Below are 23,214 nucleotides of genomic sequence, written 5' to 3' on the forward strand. Positions count from 1 at the left end.
CAGTCTGTGTAAGTGAGACATTGTGCCATATCTATCATCATACTACATACATACATCACCACCTTCATACTGTACAGTAAGCAATCTGTATTTCTCTTATGTTTTCTTTCAGATATGAAGGCGAGATACAAAGCTCATGTTCTGATTATTACTATTGTGCTGGTTTGTGCATTGGGAACTTTAGTAATTATGATACTAATCCAAAGGTACAGGAAGAGCCGTAAGTAACTGAATTCTTTATTTCAATTAACAGTTTCAGAAGAAAATTGGTCTATGTATCAAGGCAAATATGGAGGAAACAGCAGCATATTTACACTCTTCCCAACATATTTGCTTTGGATGCCTGTTTTGTGGGTACACGCGCAACTTCCTCCTGTCTTCTCTACACTGAAATCATCCATCTGAGTCGGCCGAGTACAGCTCTGTTCCGTATTTGAGCAGAGCTTGGTTATATGTAATACCTAAATAATAGATATGATGCAGCTCTGTGCCAAAAATGGAGCACTGGATCTCCATGTACATTAGAGTACCAGTAGATCAATGTAGATGTATTATATTATAGATGTCTCTTTACTAACACATGTCTATACAGGTCAGATAATTAAGCCTTGGAAGAATGATTTGGCTCTGTGCACCACCTAATGGCTATAAGTGGCATATTTCCAATTCCCGAAGCAACATGCTCCCCTGTAATTACACACATTATTCTGTTCCCTCTAAAGATTATCTGTATAACATGTATCACAGCAGGTCAGTTAAGCTGCTCATACACATACATTGGGCATTTTAGACTGGCCCATATTGTGGTTTGTAAGCTCAAAACGACCGACAATCCAGATCAATATTTACCTGCGGATAGACGATGACACTAGCTGAATGTGTGTGTGTAATGTGGCATTGGTGATGTGGCTTAGTTTGCTCTGATTTTCTAATGAGGAATGTGTGAGGGTATGTAATTTTTGCACAACAATAAATAAAAAACATCAGCAAACTTTTATTTTGAAATAAAGCAATAATTATCATTAAAGGGCTCCTGCAAATATATAAATATAGAACATTAGCTTATTGCATTGTGTTTCCATGTAACTAAATTGCAATGATTGCAGAAAAAATTAAACCTGTCCCCTCGACCTTATTCCCTCCCAACTTCTCCACAGCATCTCCTCCACTGCATGCCCACCTCTATCTCACCTCTTCAACCTGTCTCTCTCCACTGGCACATTTCCATCCTCTTTTAAACATGCGCTCATCTTACCAATTCTAAAGAAACCATCTCTCGATTCAGTCTCTCTCCCCAACTACTGCCACAATTCCCTCAGTCTCCCAAGCCCGCTGCCTTGGTGTCACACTTGACTCCGCTCTATTGTTTTATTCCTCACATCCAGACTCTCTACCAGTCCTGTCGACTCCACCTTAAAAACTTTGCCATAATACGCCCTTTTCTTACTCAACATGCTACCAAAACTATTATCCGTCCTCTCATCATCTCCCAACTTGACTATTACAACCTCCTGCTATCTGGCATTCCTGACACCCATATATCCAAACTTCAATCCATCCTAAATGCTGCTGCAAAACTGATCTTCCTCTCACACCCCTCCACATCTGCTGCACCACTTTGCAAATCCCTACACTGGCTCCCTGTGTCCTCTAGAATCTAATTCAAATTACTCTCTTTACCTACAAAGCACTCAACAACACTACCCCTGCATACATCTCAAGTCTCATATCTAAATTCCCTCCCTCCCGCCCTCTTAGATCTACCTCTGACCTGCGCCTTGTCTCGTCTCTGGTCTGGTCTTGTCCACCTCTCACTCCCGCCTACAAGACTTCTCCCGTGCTGCTCCCTACTTATGAAATTCCCTACCATGCTCGATTAGACTTTCCCACAGCCTTCAAATCTTTGAAAATCCTCTGAGACGCTCTTTGAAAACCCCTCTCTTTTTTAGAGGTGACCTTATCTCCGATAACACTATTCACACTAGTACACCCTCACAATTGTCTCCACTGTTAGCCACATTGGCTCCTCTTGTTTCAACTGTGCCCTCTTCCACTTAGTAAGCTCTGTAATGAGCAGGGTCCTTCATATCCTTTCATTTCATGTCTGCATTTATTTTGTCTACCTTGTATGTTTTCCCTACTCTATGGCGCCCCGGAGCACTGTGGTGCCTTTCAAATCTATGATAATAATAATAATGATTAAAGGTTATTTATCCCCATTGACTCCATTACCAGGTTTGTGAATTTGCTCTACCAGTACATTGGAATTTTTTTTATCATTACAGGACTTCCAAAGGCGAGAAATATAATTTGCTCCACAGACGGCCGTCTCAGTTTGAACGTGGATCATTTTTACCCTAAAGATATCTCAGTATGTTGGACAGTGATCCAACCACCTTCAAGTACAAAGCACGAGACCCTGGAATCTACTGTTATCATGGAAGAGAACCAGGATGGGACCTTTAATGCCACCAGCAGCTGTGAGACCCTGAGAGACAAGGTCAATGTAAATGAGCCGTATATAGTCCGAGCTGCGGTAACTCATGAGAAGCTGGAACATCCGCTACATAAAGACTGGGATAGTGAGAAGAGTGATATAAAATGTAAGTGTCACTGGGAAAAAATTGAGGTAGTTACTACATTCCTGCAAATTTTGAGAAGGGTTAAAGGGGTTTTCCACCTTTGGACAACTCCTGCTACTTGGGGTCTTAGTCACGTAACCCTTCATGGTCGTCATCTTCCTCAGGTAAGAAAGGAAACGGCTCATAAATTGTTGTGCTGCTGAGTGTTATTATACACTGTAAATTAAACATACAGAGAGGATTTTTACAAAAGTCTCTTCCAGAATAATTCTTCATTTCTTCTTCAAATCTTATTAATATTATATTCAGAGTTATGTACATTGCTCTGTGAGTTAAATTATATCACCACTGCATTTTTTTAAATGTTCTTTACAGTTATCAATGATTTTATTGGACTAATAGGTGATTTAATTAATAGTTATATCAATGGCAGTTTCTGTATCTTTTAATAAACTATCTGAATGCAGAATTCTACTGAAAAAAACACATTTAACTAAGGAATAAGAAATGTTAGATGTTGTTGGAAATCAAGAATATATTAACAAAATTACAATATAACCTCAGACTGACTTGCGGAAGGTAATATATAACTAATTGCAATAGAAACAGGTAAGGCGCTCCAATGTGTATTATCAGATATAAAAATGGACAAACAAGTATTAATCTGTGTACCGTAAGGATATAATCAAAGATTGGAGTAGAAGGGGAATCTTCTTCAAAGGGTATACCCCCAGATCTCCATCAGGGAGGACGACAATGTAGAAAAAAGAGAAAGAACACATATAGTGTAGTATTGTATGAACTCCACCATACAAGTGTAGTCCACCACCTTATTCACCAAATACTGTGGCAAATCGATTCCAGATTCCACAGGGTTGTAGTCAGGTCATAGACATATATCAAGTCAAACATATATATCTTCTGTCATAAAACCTCATCAGTGGCGGTGATGAATGAAAACAACATAAGATAAAATGGTTTTAAAAAATGATCACAGATTTATTAAAATAGCAATAGAGCAAATCACATGAGGTAAAGGAGTTAGCGCTGGTAAAGACCGTGGCTCGACGCGTTTCATCTCGGTATAAAGAGACTTCCTCAAGAGCACCAAAAAGCAGACTGCTTTTTGGTGCTCCTGAGGAAGTCTCTTAATCTGTGATAATTTTTTAAAACCATTTTATCTTATGCTGTTTTCATTCATCACCGCTACTGATGAGGTTTTATGACAGAAGATATATATGTTTGACTTGATATATGTATATGACCTGACTACAACCCTGTGGAATCTGGTACGCAGATTATTTGCACTTTTTCACCTAGATGTGCACACATGGATATGCATGTGTTTGATATCTCACTACATCTATCGATTTGCCACAGTATTTGGTGAATAAGGAGGTGGACTACACTTGTATGGTGGAGTTCATACAATACTACACTATATGTGTTCTTTCTCTTTTTTCTACATTGTCGTCCTCCCTGATGGAGATCTGGGGGTATACCCTTTGAAGAAGATCCCCCTTCTACTCCAATCTTTGATTATATCCTTATGGTACGCAGCTTAATACTTGTTTGTCCATTTTTATATCTGATAATACACATTGGAGCGCCCTACCTGTTTCTATTGCAGTAACTTCTACTCATCCGGACTAACCATCTGGTCGCAGGTTTCTTGAGGCTGCCACTCTTAAATGAGCGAAGTGTTTTTGAGACTTTACATTTTGGACTACTACCATCTCTTGAGATCCACATAGGTGGTGTTTACGCTGTGGTAAAATAGCACCTGTTTATATTTATTGTTGTTCTCAATATATAAATAATTGTTTATCAATGTAGACTTTAGGAAGAAATTGATAAAAACAAAGTTTATAAAAATAATGTCAAAGAATAAAGTTATTTTTGTGAATCCCACTCACTGTATGATCTGAGTAACATGATATAAATGTACAGGGTCACTGAGAACCTTTTCTATGTACATAAAATTTGCAGATTTACTTTCCCGACCAGAAATGGAGGAAATACAGACACCGGATCTGTTATTGGACAAACAGACACAGCTGCAGTGCACAGTGTCACGTTATTACCCTGATGATCTGACTGTGACGTGGTATAAGAAAGGGAGAGGAAATAAGGAATTAATTCCCATGTCTGACAATGAGACAAAGAAGCTTCCAATCCGCAGATCACAGCAGCAGAGAGATAAAACATTTACCTATACAGCCTGTCTGGTGATCACCCCATCACTGGGGGACCAAGGGTCAGAATTTATCTGCAGAGTGGAACATCCCAGCCTGGAGCAGCCGATAGAGAGAAGTACAGGACCGGTACAAGTGCAGGGTGAGTATAGTACATTAATAAATATCACGTAATATATATACTCAATTATATCATAATCAGCTCCACAATTATGAGCTAAGATAACAGCATGTATGCTGCCCAACATGTTAAAGTTGTTTAGGACCAGTTTTTGGTGTGATTCCAAATATGTTATCAGATTTCCCAGATTGGCTACAGTTTTTGAGATATGAGGGGTCACGCAAATTCGTCATAAACCGATGAAAACCGACGATTTAGCGTGATCAGATGGGTATGATCGTAAATAATATATAGGTAATTTCACAAAATGAACACGTTTTATTTTTTATGAAGCACACACAAAATTCCTTACAATAATTACAACTAATAAGTTAGAAAATCCTGAAAAAATCATTTGTAAAGCAAATATTTAATCATCAATTTTCTTATACCTTTCAATAACGCTGCCTGTAGGATTTTCTTTTGTACTGTAACTTAGAATAGTCACGCTGGAGGTTCTAACAGTAGTCCGCCATCATATTTATATCCCAACTGCCTTGGTATCTCTCCTCCATCACCTTGATGTCCTGGTAAAACCGCTCCCCTTGTTCTTCACTAAAATCACCAAGATTGTGTAGGAATTTGTCTAGGTGGCTCTGCAGGAAGTGCACCTTTATGCTCATATTAATTCATAAATTGTGGAACTGTGTGAGCATATTTCTTACAAGTTCTTCACAATTTTCTGCTGTTATTGCCCAAGACATTCTTCATAAGTGAAACAAAAGTGCACCAAGCAGAAGCTTCAACATCATTCATACTTGGTAAGAAATTTGGGTCATTAACAAGTTGTCAGATTAGTGAGCCATTGAATATCCCTGATTTGATTTTCCCAATACTAAGTTGCGGGAATGATCATAATCATTATCAACATTTATTTATATAGCGCCACTAATTCCACAGCGTTGTATAGAGAACTCATTCACATCAGTCCCTGCCCATTTGGAGCTTACAGTCTAAATTCCCTAATATAGACAGACACACACACACATACACACACACACAGAGGGAGAGACTAGGGTCAATTTTGATAGCAGCCAATTAACCTACCAGTATGTTTTTGGAGTGTGGGAGGAAACCGGAGCACCTGGAGGAAACCCACGCAAACACAGGGAAAACATACAAACTCCACACAGATAAGGCCATGGTAGGGAATTGAACTCATAACCCCAGTGCTGTGAGGCAGAAGTGCTAACAACTAGGCCACTGTGCTGCCCCCTTGTATATGTATATGAAACAATTACCATCTTTCTCTAAGGCCTTTACAAATTGCTTTATTAGACCTAATCTGATGTGTAGCGGTGGTAAAATTATTTTTTACCTGTCAACCAACGGCTCATTGATGATGTTCTTTGCACCCACAGTCATTGTTTCCCTTGAAGGCCACGTTACTTTACTCCAGTGACCATGCTTTGCTCTGCTATCCCACAAACACATGGAACAAGAGTACTTGGTGTATCCACCCTGCTGCCCAAGCAAGAAATTGACCATTTTTAAATCTATGCAAATACACCACTGGTGTTCATGATAGTTTAACATCTGCAGGACTTTTTTAACTATATCATATCCTTCTTTTATTTTTGTTGAGTGAGCAATTGAAAGAGAAGGTAATTAATTCCCATTGTGCAGCAAAACACATTTCAAGCTTCTTGCTGAGCTATCTATGAAAAGCCTTCAATCTTCTGGCTTATATTCAAGTTGACCCATTTGAAGAACTAGTTCAGAGATGTTATTGCAGTAGACAAGCTCTTCATCTTGACTGAAATAGGGAAGGAGGTCCTTCCATATTGTACGGTAATGTGCAATTTTCACATTGTCTTTCAGAGAGTTCTTCTCCTTTAGTCTTCATGCTAGAGGTTCAGATCCTTGCTTTGAAAGATTTAAATCTTGCACCAGAACATTCAGTTTCTCCTGAGAGAAAGGCTGAGGTGTCGAGGTACATCCTTCAAATTAATTTCCACTGTTGTCTCCTACAGCAGTACCAAAGTCATTAATTTCTTCATCATCGGAACATGAAGGCAGGGTGGTAAACACTGGCACAGGAACATCTTCCAAATGCGGTATAGGTCTTCTGAATGATTCCAAGTTAGGGTAATCATACTTGAGCCTCTTGTACAGACTAAAACCTTGAATGTTGAAAGTCATCATAGTGAATTTTTGGCTCTCTCCAAACCATAGGCACATCAAAGCTTAAGCTTTGCCGTTTACCATTTTTCCAGTGTCGCAGGTCCTCTACACATGGTTTGCAAATCTTAACTTTAAATTTCAGTGTGCAAATAAGCTAACAAGTATTTGTGTGCTACATGAAAAAACAGCCAGTAATTTCCTTATGTGCAAAATAATAAATTCATTTGCACCCCTTGCATTGCAACATGGTTTTGTCCAGAAAACTTGAGCAAGATAACTTACTCAATTTTTATGTTAACTTTCCTTAATGAATCTACAAGCCCTATGAAACATAACGGCACAGCAGTGTGCATAAAGTATCTATATGCAGTCACTGAATGCTGAAAATTACATTCCTAGAGTTTCTACCGGTGTCAACAGATTGACACCGGTAGTAAGAGTAGGAGGACATTAAACAGACAGCGGGATTAGTAGACATTTCGACAAGTAGATAGACAAAGGTGGGCTGCAATCAGAATAAAAATAGTGAAAGACCACACAATATTTTGAACGCTAGAGGGCATGCATTATTTACAGTGAAGCTACAGTAAGAAGCAGAGGTCATTAGATGGACAGCGGCATCAGTAGATATTTACCAGATGATGATAGACCAAAGCCATAATGTTGAATGGTGCAAGGTGGAATTTTCATTTGGCCCACCCACAGATATGTTGAAATGGACATGCACATAGATTAACAAACCATCCACTTCAGCAACAGGGACTGACACTTTTGTGACTAAAGTGCTTGGTTTGTTTGGGCCCCCACAATAGCGAACATTTTGGTTGTTGAACTGGAGACTAGATAGAGATGAAAACAAATTACTCATGGGTATTTGGCTTACAGTGGTTATCTTCCTCAATGGTGACAATGTCATGACTCTCATAACAGATGTCTAGATTAATTACATTTTCATGTTACAATAGAAGATATACAATGTAGTCTATTGTTTGACCAGTACCACTTGTCCACACATCGGTAGTTAAGTGGACAGTCAGTACAATGCCCTTTTTAGGGACTTAATGACTTTTTGTTTATTCTCCCGTACAGCTGAGGAATTGCTGTTTGGAAGAAATGGCATTGAAATGGAATTTAGTTGTGTGGACACATAACCTCAAAAGAGCAGCTAAAACATTATGCAATGATGGCAGAACTTTTACACACATCCAATGCTAACATAGCTGTCATGGCTTTAGTGATCCACTGTGGAACAGGATGCTGGCTTTTATACTTGGTTCCTCTTCCAAATGCTTGTTTCACGGACAATTGTTGTTTAAAGCTATGATTACTCTTCTTGGTCCCCTTCTGTATAGAGGTATCACCTCCAGCAGCAGCAGCAGCTGTAGTGCGCAAGGATGCCTCTTGAAAAAATAAATATAAAAGAATAAAGTTAATTTTGTGAATCCCACTCATTAGATGCTCTGAGTAACATGATATAAATGTACCGGGTCACTGAGAACCTTTTCTATGTTCATAATATTTGCAGATTTTCTTTCCCGGCCAGAAATGGATAAAATACAGACACCGGATCTGTTATTGGACAAACAGACACAGCTGCAGTGCACAGTGTCACGTTATTACCCTGATGATCTGACTGTGACGTGGTATAAGAAAGGGAGAGGAAATAAGGAATTAATTCCCATGTCTGACAATGAGACAAAGAAGCTTCCAATCCACGGATCACAGCAGCAGAGAGATAAAACATTTACCTATACAGCCTGTCTGGTGATCACCCCATCACTGGGGGACCAAGGGTCAGAATTTATCTGCAGAGTGGAACATCCCGGTCTGGAGCAGCCGATAGAGAGAAGTACAGGACCGGTACAAGTGAAGTGTGAGTATGGTGCATTAATAAATATCACGTAATATCATTTCAGTTATATCAGAATTAGCTCTAGATATATGAGCTAAGATAATAGTCTTATTTTATTACTGTCACATAAAATATCTATTTTGTTTATTGACTATAACAACATAATACTGTCACTGATTTTGTCCACACACATGAATGGAAATCTAGTTGCTGAGCCATAAAGCAAAATTATGGTATTGCCAAATGTTGTACTGATCATTGACTGGATAAATTTCCTTTCCATTCCAATAACATCCAAAATAAACTGAAGCAACTGGTCAGTGACCAGTCAGTAACTATTAGATCCAGGGCTACAATTATGTGATTTGCAATGACACACTAGGAAGTGTGCATGCCTAATCTCCCAGCAGTCCAGGAGATCTACCTGGAATTTGAGAGTTTCCCGGAAATTCCGGGAGTGTTGGCAAGTATGAGCATCCCCCAAATATCTCTAAGATTCACATGAATGCCGGGATCCAAGGTTTCGCAGAAGAACATTGCCCAGAACATCACACTGCCTCCGTAAACTTGCCTTCTACCCATAGTGCATCCTGGTGGCATTTCCTCCCCAGGTAACTGAAGCACATGCACCCGACTGTCCACTTGGTTTAAAAGAAAATGTGATTCATCAGACCAGGCCACCTTCTTTCATTGTTTCATGGTCCAGTTCTGGTGTTCATGTGCCCATTTTAGGCGCTTTCGTTGGTGGACTGGGGTCAGCATTGGCACTCTGACCGTTCTGTGGCTACGCAGCCCCATACACAGGAAGTTCCGATGCACTGTGTGTTCTGACACATTTCTATCATAGCCAGCATTTACTTTTTCAGCAATTTGTGCTACAGTAGCTCTTCTGTGGGATTGGACCAGACGGGCTAGCCTTCACACCCCATGCATATCAATGAACCTTAGGTGCCCATGTCCCTGTCATGGTTTCACCGATTGTCCTTCTTTGGACCTCTTTTGGTAGGTATTAACCACTGCATACCGGGAACACTCCACAAGACCTGCCATTATGGAGGTGCTCTGACCCAGTCGTCTAGACATTACAGTTTGGCCCATGTCAAAGTCGCTCAGATCCTTATGTTTGCCCATTTTTTCTGCTTCCAACTCTCAACTTCAAGAACTGATTGATCACTTGCTGCCTAATATATCGCACCCCTTGTCAGGAGCCATTGTAACCAGATAATCAATGTTATTCACTTCACTTGTCAGTGGTTTTAATGTGGTAGCTGATCGGTGTATGTTTACTCTGTACCATTTGTTTGTTTGCTTTTTTCATATGCCACTAAGTCCCACCCCAATAGATGTCACACCCCGCCCATTTCCTTCTGATATACATGTAGGACAGTGAATGAATATGGTAAAGATCCCAGACCTGTTTTATAAATGTCAACCATAATTAGAGTGGAGCAACATTTTCAAAACTGTTCCTGTACTGTTCCCAGTCCTACCCCACACTCAACACTCAGCAGGGGGACTTCATCATCACCATCCCAGAGTAAGTGGCAACATTTGGATGTGAGTTTTGCAGTGAAACAATCCATTCCAAAGAAGTGCAAACTTCCAGCTGTACAACCCTTGAGTTTTGCTTTAGCTTCTCCAAGTTAATTAGTGGAAAAGTTTTAAAAACCCTCTAATCCAGAGTTTTGATTGGTTTACTCTGAAATTCGAGTATTCCAAACCAACGATTTTGAGTATGATAATGATATTGCATAATACATGATATTGTATGACACTTGGCATATAATAATGATAATGCATGATACAGTGTATAGGAATGTTACTGTAAGCACCAAGATGTAGTGCCTCTAGGGATCATGGCGAGAGCAAACACGCGCAGTACATGGGGCTTACATTGCATTAGCAGGGGGAGAGAAGGGGAGAAAACCCAAACAAAATGTCATGCAGGGATGATAATCATCCTTTATTTATTTATATAGCGCCACTAATTCCGCAGCGTTGTACAGAGAACTAACTCACATCAGTCCCTGCCCCATTGGAGCTTACAGTCTAAATTACCTAACATACACACACACAGAGACAAGAGAGACTAGGGTAATTAATAGCCACCAATTAACCTACTAGTATGTTTTTAGAGTGTGGGAGGAAACCGGAGCACCTGAAGGAAACCCGTGCAAACATGTGGAGAACATACAAACACCACACAGATAAGGCCATGGTCGGGAATTGAACTCATGACCCCAGTGCTGTAAGACAGAAGTGCTAATCACTAAAGCACTGTGATATTATTATTGTATAATATGATGCTATAATATTCACAGTGTAGAATTATGATACTGTATAATACTTACAGAGTATGATAATGATATTGTATCATACTCAGTGTATGATAGTGATATGTATTATAGTCAGTGTATGATAATGATATTGTATTATACTCAGTGTATGATAATGATGTTGTATTATACTCAGTGTATGATAATGATGTTGTATTAAAATCAGTGTATTATAATGATACTGTATTATACTCAGTGTATTATAATGATACTGTATTATACTCAGTGTATGATAATGATATTGTATTGTACTCAGTGTATGATAATGATATTGTATTATACTCAGTGTATGATAATGATATTGTATTATACTCAGTGTATGATAATAATATTACATAATAATCAGTGTTCTCCTATTCATGTCTAGTGGCCCCGGAGGTGATAGAACCTGTGAGATTCTCCCTCTGTTCCTCAGGGGAGGTGCTGTGTTCTCTGAGTCTGAAGAGGTTCTACCCTGATAGTATAACAGTTACATGGACCAGTAGAGAACAACGTAACACAATAACATCAGAAAATAAAATAACTGACTCTGAAGGTGGGAAAACATTTGATGTTATAAGTCAGTGCAGACTTCCCCAGGGATTCCAGCTTCCTGTGTATGTGACGTGGGAGCATGAATCTCTGGCACAGCCTCACCGCACAATGCTGACCAGGACAGGTAAAAATGTATAAATACACTATATAATGTTATTTATTTACACTGTAAAAATTTCATTAGAGGAGATATCCACTTTATGTCAACTCCACTCGCTAGAAAGTGCCCCAAAGTGAAGCAGATAGGTGGGGGATCCTTGCCTGGGATCCCCACATCTGTCATCATTAATGCCCGCTGGATACATGAGATGAATAATAATATATTATAATATAATACTAATAACAATAATATTCCCAGCTAGTGGACTCCGGCTGTGGGCACACACTGACACTTATATTGAGGGTGGGATGTAGAGAATACAGAACCTGTTCAGATACAATGTAACCTGTTCTCTTATGTGCAGCGTTCACCCTGGTGCAGGATTACGTGTCTGTCTGGTGTCTTCCAGCAACAATACAGTAACTGTAGAGTTGGTGCACAATGTAGAGGGGAAAATCCTTTTCCTTTGTAGGATTTCCTTTGGATATAGGATGTATCTGTCCTTTAAAGCTAGAAAACCACAATAAAATGACCTTTGTTGAATTTTATCCTGTGTATATTTAAAACCACAGAGGGGAGATACTTTAAAAGCAGAAATAAACTCCTGCCGTTTGAGGCCCTAATTATCAAGTCACATAGATCTAATAAAAGGTTGTCCCCTTATGGACATCACCCGATTATAACCTCACTTTCCCAACACTTATAATTATCCAGGAAACAGGGTTTGATGTATGGAGCTGTAGATCACAGGTGGGATCAGACAGGACAGTCCTTTTCATTAACTGAATGGAAGCATGGATTGCACCACTCTGCGCTGTGAGCAGATGGGGCCCCCAATGCTACATGGGGTGGGGAACTAGGCCCCAAATAAGGGGGTGGTTGGATACCTGAAAATGAAATGAGCACATTCTTTAATTGGATTTCTTGATTTCTACAACAGAATTAGTGTTTTTCATAACATTATATTTTTGGTGACAAATTAAGTCATTAGTTATATGTAAAGTGAGAATCACGTGTCATTTCAATAGTCAGAGACCATTACTACTGGTGGGATTAACTATCCCCAGCACTAAGTAATCCTACTATGGAGGCAGCAGAGGGGAGCTGAACCATTCAGGGTGAGAGTATTTCCCCACATGTCTTTAAAAGTATAACCAAATATATGTAAGATGCCTTGGAGAAAAATATCTCAGATGTGACTATTCATAGACACAGAAATATAATAATATTCATATTACTGTATTTGGAATACACTGTATTAGTCATCCAAGCAGCTTAATGAAACAATTATTCTGCAGACTTTCCCTGGTGCCCACAGATTGGTGATATGGATACATCTAAATTATTCCTGAACTCCAGTGACTGCAAACTGCAGTGTAAAATCTCTGGATATTTCCCTGATGCTCTGAGTGTGAGATGGTATAAGAAGGAGGAAGGAGGACAGATATATAATCCTATATATGATTGTGAGACCTATAAGATGTCAGTCACCAAGTCCCAGATACAACCTGATAACACATACTGCTGTACAGCCAGTCTGGTGTTCACCCCATCACTGAGAGACCGAGGATCAGACATCATCTGCAGAGTGGAACATCCCAGCCTGGAGGAACCAATGGAGAGAAGTACAGGACCGTTACAGATGGAGGAACTGTCAGTTTCAGGTGAGTATGGGGGAAACACAGGAGATTGTACACAGTTGTGAATACAATCATTACTGAGTCTCTGATTTACATTTACATTACTTTGCACTATTATCCTTAACTAATCATTTCTCTGTTAATAGTTTTATAACTATTATAAAACTTTATTATTAAATATAATTTTGGTATAAACAATGTATGAGAATAGCCTTAAGCAATCTGTGACATGTGATTGTATCGTGCTTGCCCATGTATTGTGACCTTGCCCATAACTCCATCCAATCCGAGTATTAACATGCAAAGGATGGTGCAGGATTATTTTCAAGAGGTAATTGATATGGAAATGTCAGACAGTCCCTTTCCTTACTGGGAAGAAAAGCAGGCCCATTTGGAAACCCATGTACAAAATTGCATTGCAATACCTAAGCTGCCCACCCTCCAGTGTGTACTCTGAAAGAGTATTTAGCACAGCCGGGAACCTTGTCAGTGATCGACGTAGGAGGTTACTTCCGAAAAATGTAGAAAAGATGATGTTCATCAAATGAACTACATCTTCCACGAGGAAGGCCTTTACCATCAAAGACATCCAAGCACTGACAGTTTGTTAATGGCGGATTTAAGTGGAGCCGAATTAATAGTCTGTGATAATGATGTACAAACTGGTGAGGGTGAGGATGGTGCTGAAGATGATGACGACAACATATTTTTAAAACTTTTACTCTAAGTGTAGGGTGTAATCTACCCCCAAACAGGAAAGGGACTTGGGGCATTTCTATTTCACGTACAGTCTTTAAAGGCTGCTGTTTTGTCATTTTCACTATAAGGGTGGGGTGTCATACACAGACAGACACCAAACTGCCTTTGTCCATTTCTATTTAACGTACAGTCTATGCAGGCTGATTTTTTTCTATTTAACTACAACTGGAGGGGGGCCTATACAGACAGACACCAAACTGCCTTTGTCCATTTCTATTTTTATTGTATAGTCTATGCAGGCTGCTTCTTCATCGATTTCAATTTTAATCTAGGGGAATATTATACACCCAAACACAACATCTGCTTTGGGCATTTGTATTTATAAAATTGTCTTTGCAGGCTGCTTCTTTTTATATTTAACTATAAGTGTAGGGTGTAATATACACCCAAAGACGATGGCTACATTGCCAATAGGCTAAGACAATCAGGCTTGTGTGTAGAATTAAGGACGGCCTACCAGGGATTAAACTGTTCTTTCCTAATTTATTAGCTGTAGAATTAACTCACTTATCCAAGAAACAGGTGGAGCACTAAATTAGGTTATTTTAGCCCAAAAAAATTGCAAAACAAAACCAAACAAAGCCAAAACCAAAACACGCAAGGGCAGTTTTGCCAAAACCAAAACACGAAGGTAATTCAGATCCAAAACCAAAACCAAAACAGTGATCATCTCTAGATATATTAGACATCGAGTGTACAGTCAGCACTTGAAGATGATGCAGCCTGGACTATGACCGTCCCAAACAAAGACTTGAGGTGGGACTGTGAGTTTGCCTTAATGTTGTCATTTACAAATTGAAGAACAAGTAAAGCCATTAGTTGTCATTAATATATAGTAAAGACCTGCGTATTAATGGTGCTTTACTTAATTAATTTTATCCACCACCTCTCACTCCTCTGTTGCACTGTTAGGAGGGAGGTGCTTCTCTATCTGAGCGAGCAGGTCTAAGTCACAGCTCTGGAGGTTTTCAGCAACCTGTGTAAGTTAATTAATTTATACACAGGAGCAGATCCACTGATATCACATTATTAGCTTTTTGACCTGTAAGAGATCCAATCAGGACAATGTCCTAAATATGAGGGAGGAGCTTCAGCTGTCTGTAGCGGAGTGGGGGGGGGGGGGGTGATACTTTACTTTCTAACACATCCTCAGTGGAATGTCAGGGTAATACCGAATAATGGTTCATATAACAAGATATCAATTTTGGGGCCTAGAGCTCCATTAAGTATATTGTTGCTAAAATATAGTGAGCAGAAAATTGTGCAAAACAGTCATATTAAAAAATGATCAGCAATTAGAATAATAATTGGTAAAACACAATATATTAGCAGAGATGATGGACAGCCCAATGCTTTGTGCCCAGTCTATAGATTAGGATCCTCTGATATAGGTGTTACAGAGTGATTGACAAGGACAAGCCGTGTATTGTACCTAGTTCATTCACCTTGGTAATAACACAGTGAGGAATGACCCTGTACTACAGGAAATATGGCCTATGGCTCTGTATATGGGAATGATGGGCACAAACCTTTTATGTTACCCCTATTATTCATTCAGTATTTACATGCTACATTTTGAATATACGTTGACTTATATGTAATTATCACTGACATTATCCAGCTTTGTTTCCAATATTTATCCTGTTCTCCCTCTGTCTTCCACATAGGTATTCCTTGGCTATGGTAATGACCATTCAGCACTGGGACATCTCCAGAACTTCATACAGTGGATCTGATGTTTAAAACATGAGGAGCGCAATGTTCAACACACTGAAGTGTAAACTGCTGGAGTATGGTGGTGCCTATAGAATTACATGGGGGGGCACAGTTTTCGTTTTATTTTTTTAATTATTTATTTAGAGCTTTTTTTTAAGAAATTAAAATACCATTCACCATCATCATAACATTGAAAATTTCTCCTTTAACTTCACTGATATTTATTTTAAAATATAAGTAATTAGGAGAAGTTTCAAATCTTCAGGAATGGATTAAGCCACAAATTCAAATCATATTAATTTTGTTGCAATAATGTGGAAAGTAAACATAAATTCAATAAATGGGATCTGCACAATCCACCCACCCACCCACCATGCCTTAGATCAGTGGTCGAAGTGGAAATTTAGAAGCGGCGGTATAGAAAATGTAAGGGGAATGTAAGTGAATGAAATGTGATAGTGTTACAATGAAGGCAGTAGGAGAAGTGACGGTATGACATACCACCGTATACCTCCCATATATGGTGAATGAATACATATATATATATATATATATATATATGTGTGTATGACTAATGTTTGAACAGCAAAATATCATTAACTGAGAATTTTCTTCATAGGAAGTGGCTATAATCGGATACAGCCAAAGGAAGCACTGACATTACATGTAATATAATTTGTTTTTAAAGGAAGTCTAAGGGGTATATTTACTAAATTGCAAGTTTGAAAAAGTGGAGATGTTGCCTATAGCAACCAATCAGATTCTAGCTGTCATTTTGTACAATGTACTAAATAAATGACAGCTAGAGCCTGATTGGTTGCTATAGGCAACAGCTCCACCTTTTCAAACGTGCAGTTTAGTAACTATACCTCTAAAGCTCTATATGAATGTCATCTACTTGTCAAAAATGGAAACTTTACTATAATAAATCTTGTAATTTGAAGTTGACAAAAAGAAACAAAAACATATATTTCCTAAGTGACTGATTGACATTGTTAACTTTTAAAAGTTGTCTTCTATTGCCATCTACTGGTCAATATTGAGTTCACCGTGCCTGGCTGTTTCTATGAAGAGTTAATATTAAGACTAACCCTATCTTGTAATCATCATAATATAATACTCGCCCACTTATATTCTTGAAATGTTGTGTATTTAAGAAGACTTTAATACTTTCATTATTGATGGGTTTTGACTGGATTCAGTATACTGCGTTATCACTGAATATTTTCTTTTGCCTTCTGAACAAACCTGAAGAAAATGTCATCATACCCTAGACTGGAAAAATCCAATTATTACTTTAATAAGATTGTTCCTAATTAGTTGCCTGACTATTAAGTAGTTGGTCTCACCAGACATTAACTCATTTTGCTTTGGGTGTTCCTCATGAGCGATACATTTCGCCCTTTAGAGTATATTTTATTCCCCACATGAATGATGTCGGATTAAAAAAACAAGACATTTTCAGTTAAGTATTTATTAGGGACCCATCATTAAAATTAAAATTATGGGGAAATAAAAATTTTATTTTTTTTCTCACCAGGGGGCACAATTATTATTATTTCCTAACGCGGCACAATAAATTATTTATTTTCTCCTAAAGGGACACAATTAATTATAGCATACAAATTAATACAAACAATTCCTGTAATCCCTAGCATGACATGACCCTTGGACTTGATTATAGTATAACTGTACTGTGTTTCAAACACTGACTTTCATAAACTGGTGACGAATATAGCAGCACAATAGACTGAAACCAAACACATTTAAAAACAGAGACCAACAATTTTAGCATCAGAAAAAGCAGGATTGTCTGCAACAAAGATTACAGCAGACACAGTTTAATACAAATGCAATGGTGTAAAAATCTTCAACCTTTTAACACAATAATCGGTTGGATTAATTATATTATTTTTCTTGGTATTATATTATATTTAACATATATTCACTTATCAGCTCTGTAATACAGAATGAACAACCACATGTACCAGTGTTCACCAGTTGGTGGCGCTCTGTCTCTACCAAATGTATTTTTCATTTTATTTTCACCAGTCAGCTAAACAGCCGGTCAGGTAGGTTTTAAAGGCAAGATGTACATCTAGGACATAATGTATCGGATACATTGAAATCTAGGCTACAAGGTTAAAACAAAAGTCCATGAATATTTGGTACATTCACAGTTATTGAAAACTCTTCATTCAACCAATAAAAACAGCATCAATTCCAATTTAACAGAGAGACCTCCATAGACAGTGATAGCACCAGCACAACACTGTGTTTATATATTTATTAGAGCGGTTCTGAGAGTGTGTCACTTATAGTTTAGCAGCACACAGATAAATAAGTACTGTACATCCAAATGAGTTTATAATATTGTGGCTGACCTTAAAATTAGATCTAGACCCCTTGGAATAGTTCTGGCTCCTCCGCTGATAGCTGCAGTCTTTATTCTTTCTAAGGTATAAGATAAAAATGTATCTAGATTTGTGTAGAACTACAAGCACCAGCAGGCTCTGGCATCCAGGGTCCTCACCGATCTGTAGCGCCACAGAAAGAAAAATTATGTTCAAAAAAGCACAAACACTGCGACAAAATATGTCATTGAAATAAACCCTTCTCAACACCCTCTTTAACCAGTCTGTTATTCACCTAAATCCATGGATGAGATTGATTAGTGGTGGTTAGTTCATTGATAAATCGTATCAATGATCTGGTCTTTTAAAGCACCGCTTAAAACCTAAGGAAATAAGGAATTCATAGTCATACAGGTGTGGAATCAAGAGGTCAAACTCACCTTGTTTATGGACAATATGATACTGATGGTGTAGAATCCAGATACGTCTGTCCTTACAATATTCAACGCATTATTGTGCTGGATCATTCGCAGGAGATAAAGTTAAAAAAAAAAAGTCAGAATTCCTTTAAAATGTTCCTCATAGGCTGCTGAGCTGAGTCTCACCCCCCCCCCCCGGACTAAAATTTGCCAGTCATACTCCGTAGTGGCTCTGCTACACACACCATGAGCCTCCGATCGGAGCACCAAGCTGACAGTAAGTGATTCCGATTGAAGAAGTGATCGGCACTGCAGGCTGATGTCATTGCGACGTCTGTCAATAGAAATTTAAAGCGGATATAAATTGTACAAACTTTATGCAAAAAATCACAACTGATGATAATCTCCTTGGTCCAAAGCCTTATCACCAGGAAGTATTACTTTAAAAATCATACGGTATAGAATCTATATATATATATATCGTCCAACTCGACGATTCATAGATTCTCTCACAACAATCCAAAAGCTGATTCAGCCAATGTTAAAGTTCATCTCTCGTTAATGCGCTGATGAACTTCTATATAGCAAATGTTCTATAAACAGATTAACTCTCCTGGGTAATTATGTTGCAAGAGACATGTCGATTGATTTAGTGGTTTTTAGATCAGTGCACTGATCAGAATTAATATATGATTATAATTTTTATTATTTCTAATGTGGTATTTTAGTGCTGTTTTTAAATCAATAAAATCTTATGATTTTTATACATGTGTTTTTTATTTTCATTGATTTCATGTACATGAGAACACACAGGTGCTCTGGAGCTGTGGGAGCTGAACCACTAATCCCCCAATAATCATTGCGATACATAGTCACTCAGCGCCAGAAGTTTTATTGCGCTGTAATGTTTCTTGTCTCCGCATTGACCGTCCATAGCAGTTCACCTGTGTAAGAAACTGACGTAGGCAGTATGGTGAATCTAGGAACAGCTCTTCTGCTGATTGCCAGCGGGAGGGTTGTTGGGTAAAAATGACATTTTCCTTGCATTTAACCTTTAAATCGATTGAAAACTGGTTATACTCCCAGCTTGCAGCCAAATCAAAGTGACAAGAGCAGTGTTTTGAGATCTTCCTGTTGTTTTACACTTTTACTAGTAGCTGTGTGTGTCTGGGAAAAAATAGAAAAAATTATTTGGTGTGTTCTTCATTATTAATTCTAAGGCTGCAGATTCTAAAACTAAGAGGGGAAAAAAAATGAGTCCATTTGTATCTGAGGAACACGTTGTGATGTGAATACGGTAGTTACTCACAAGACGTAAAATCACATATAAGCGTATTGGTTTTTTTTGGGCGACTTCGAATTGATTTTCTCACTACATACCTGTTTGAGTGTTGTATTTGGACTTCCTCTCACTATATTCCACTAATAACTGTGAGTAGCTAGTTATATGCTAGCACAGCAACTACACATATATGACATTTTAGATCTCATGCCTAGAAACATCTGATACAATTTTTTATTATGACATTGGGATCTTTATATGTGCACATCTGAACTGTTTCTAATGTAGATGTCAATTTATTCATCTGACATCATTGTATTTATAAGTGTTTATGTTCAGTGTATCATTTCTATACACTGTTATTTTGATATCAAATGTTTATGTTTTTTTGTCAGTTTTTGATGAATAAATGTATATACTTTTTATGTATGAGAATGCAATTTATTTGAATTATTAATTAACTTATTAGCGCAGACTCAATTTTTATTGTATTTCTTGTTCAGTGGGTATATCCCCTACCCTTGTGTCTGCAGCTTTGTTATTTACAACTTTTATTATAACCAATTAGCGCCATCGGGGTTGGAGTTTTGAGTTTTTTACTCTACCATTTTATTTGCCATTTTTTGCACAATTGAATTTATTTATGTCCTCCTGGAGATATTGCCTCAAGAACTGAGCACAGTATTCTATGTAATGTGTCACCAATGGCTGAGACTGTGTCATCGCTACTTCTCGCTTTTTGCTTCCAATTCCTGTTCCTACGCAACCTAACATCCGACTGGCCTTCCCTTTTGCTTTGGCATATTATCTGCCTACCCTTAAATTACATGAAATATTGACTCTTGGATCCATGTTTCTCATTTTTGTGTTATTAACAGTAAAGTTAGGCTTTGGATTTTTGATACGTAAGTGCGTGATTCTGCATGTTTTCGCATTTGGGAAGACAGAGAACAGTGTGAGCACAATGTATGTGAAAGTTTTACAACCAGAAATCAGAATAGAGAGACTTTAACACTAATAGACACCGTGCGAGACTGATGACTGTAGACAGTCATGAATCTCACATAGAAAGCTGCCAAACTAACAGACAGAGCTTCTACACTTATAGACGTGGCTGTAAAGAAAGCTGACAATTAGGAGAACAGGGCTGCAGATTATTAGTGTTAACTGAAAGACTATCAGATGTGAGTGCCAGTTCCAAAGGGGATTCTATTCTAGGCAGAGAAAAGCCTTCCAAGTATCCTGTACAAGCTGCTAGAGAAACGGAAGGAGTCCATGGTGCCCGTGTGACAGTCTGTTTGAAATGGAGGTCCCGGCTTGCATAGAACTACACTTATATGTTGAATGTTCCCACACTCAGAGCATACTATCTGATCATACTGAACTTTCTTCACACTCACTCAAAATAGGAAGTATAACCTCTATTATTACTGTTTTCATAATTTTGCTACATTTCTATTACGGCCTTACATTCCTGAAGATTGGAGTACATTTCTCATCTATAAGGTACACTTGCTCATTTGAGTTCTATTTCATCATTTTCACTTGTATTCAGTTATTTTAAATCGCAGTGTAAACCCTATTTATTACTATGAACTAACAATATTTGTGGATACCTCCAACGATATTGCCACATGGCCTAGGATTGTTGGAATGCTGAAATTGTCAGCAATCAAGCACTAACCACAGGGCATGGCATGACATTGTAAAATATAGTAGTAAACACAATTCAAGCAGTAATAGTCATTTGCAACATTATTAATGTCTTAACTATATATTTACCTCAATTTAGTGGCGCCTTGGTAAATAAAAGGTAATTCTTTGAAAAAACAAAAAATTTCCTAGTTATTCCAAACTTTTGCACACTAGTGTGTGTAAAATAAAATATTAAAATAAAAAATACAAATTATAAAAATATATTTAAAATACAAAATACAAAAGTCAATGGTACAATTTAATAGATACTTCTAAAAAAAGATAAATTGTATGCTAAAAACTGTCAATTTTGCTAAAAATATTAGTAATCCTCTAACACAGACAACATAAAAAATCCATAAAATATAGAATTCAGTTTTCAGACATCCTCATTTTCCTAAATAGCCTAGTTAGAATGATGCAATAACTAATATGTGCTCTATAGGGAGCAGCTGATGTGAAAGTGAAGGTTCTGTATATATTTTGTAGAGAAGATTCTTTACATGTGAGGAGATGTCGGTCACACGATTTCTGCTCCTCTTCTGGCTACAAACAGGTAATTTTCTGGAATATTCTGCTGTATATTTGCTGAGTGGATACAATGAGGGGAGAATGAGACACTGAGCAGGATCTGTGAGTTATCGCACAAGCTGCATTAGTAATACGGGCAGGTACATAGATGTCTGTATTATGGTCTCTAGGCAGTATGTGATTTTATCATAGTATTTCCTGGAAGTGTTTTACAGCTGACACAGTTTGGGGTTTATTCATCAAAGGAAGATAAGTAAAATCCTGTAAAAACTCAAGTTTTTGGGATTCTCACTTTTTATAAAATCCCCCGAGCCGATAAGGACTATCGCCAGCTATGGCCATTAGTATCCTTCGATAGGGACGCTTGTCGATGCTTTGTATGGGGAAGCCTATTTAACAAGGACAGCAGTGCTACAAATACTGCTGCTGTCCTCCTATAGCTATCACCATCTCAGGATGACAATAGCTGGGGTTCAGCCATGGAAAAAAACACTTTATTATCAAAAAAAAACAAACATTTTTTTCCATTTTTATTAATAACAATTATTTTATTACTTTTATATGTTTCAATTTTTCTTTCAGTAACTTTATTGATTTTTTTTTTACTGAATCTGGAACTCAGAGCCCAAGTCCAGGGTTCTAGTTCCAGTGACAGCATGAGCAGAGGAAACCTGCACTGGACAAGTCCTGCCAGCCAATATGGCTCAGCTGCCCTGGTGACATTTTATTGATAAATTGGGCAGCCAATTATTTTCTATGGCTGCAAAATAGACAATCTTCAAAATACCTGGGTCTTGATAAATTCTCTCCTAAAAATGAAATGAAATAACGTTTGTTCCCAGAAAGTTATGCAATTTAAAACAAAGGAGCAGGTGTTTTGTAATACATCTAAAACAACGGTAACAAACTACAAGTCCCACAATGCTTTGTCAGCC

At 38.0% G+C, this 23,214-nt stretch overlaps 2 protein-coding genes and 1 gene segment (V, D, J or C); all 3 read left to right on the forward strand.

The window, feature by feature from the left end:
- LOC142098455 (uncharacterized) overlaps positions 1-23,214 on the forward strand; it is a 584,882-nt gene that overhangs the window by 213,908 nt on the left and 347,760 nt on the right. The window lies entirely within an intron of this gene.
- Positions 1-23,214, forward strand: part of LOC142098005 (uncharacterized) — a 252,476-nt gene that overhangs the window by 24,970 nt on the left and 204,292 nt on the right. The gene's annotated exons all lie outside the window — the stretch shown is intronic.
- On the forward strand, positions 939-13,588 carry LOC142098010 (Ig mu chain C region-like). The segment is given in 6 exon segments: positions 939-948; positions 2,286-2,603; positions 4,572-4,919; positions 8,587-8,934; positions 11,617-11,907; positions 13,182-13,588. Coding segments are annotated over 6 exon segments (1,722 nt in total).

The sequence above is a fragment of the Mixophyes fleayi genome, chromosome 7, assembly GCF_038048845.1.
Source record: "Mixophyes fleayi isolate aMixFle1 chromosome 7, aMixFle1.hap1, whole genome shotgun sequence".
NCBI classification, from domain to species: Eukaryota; Metazoa; Chordata; class Amphibia; order Anura; family Limnodynastidae; genus Mixophyes; species Mixophyes fleayi.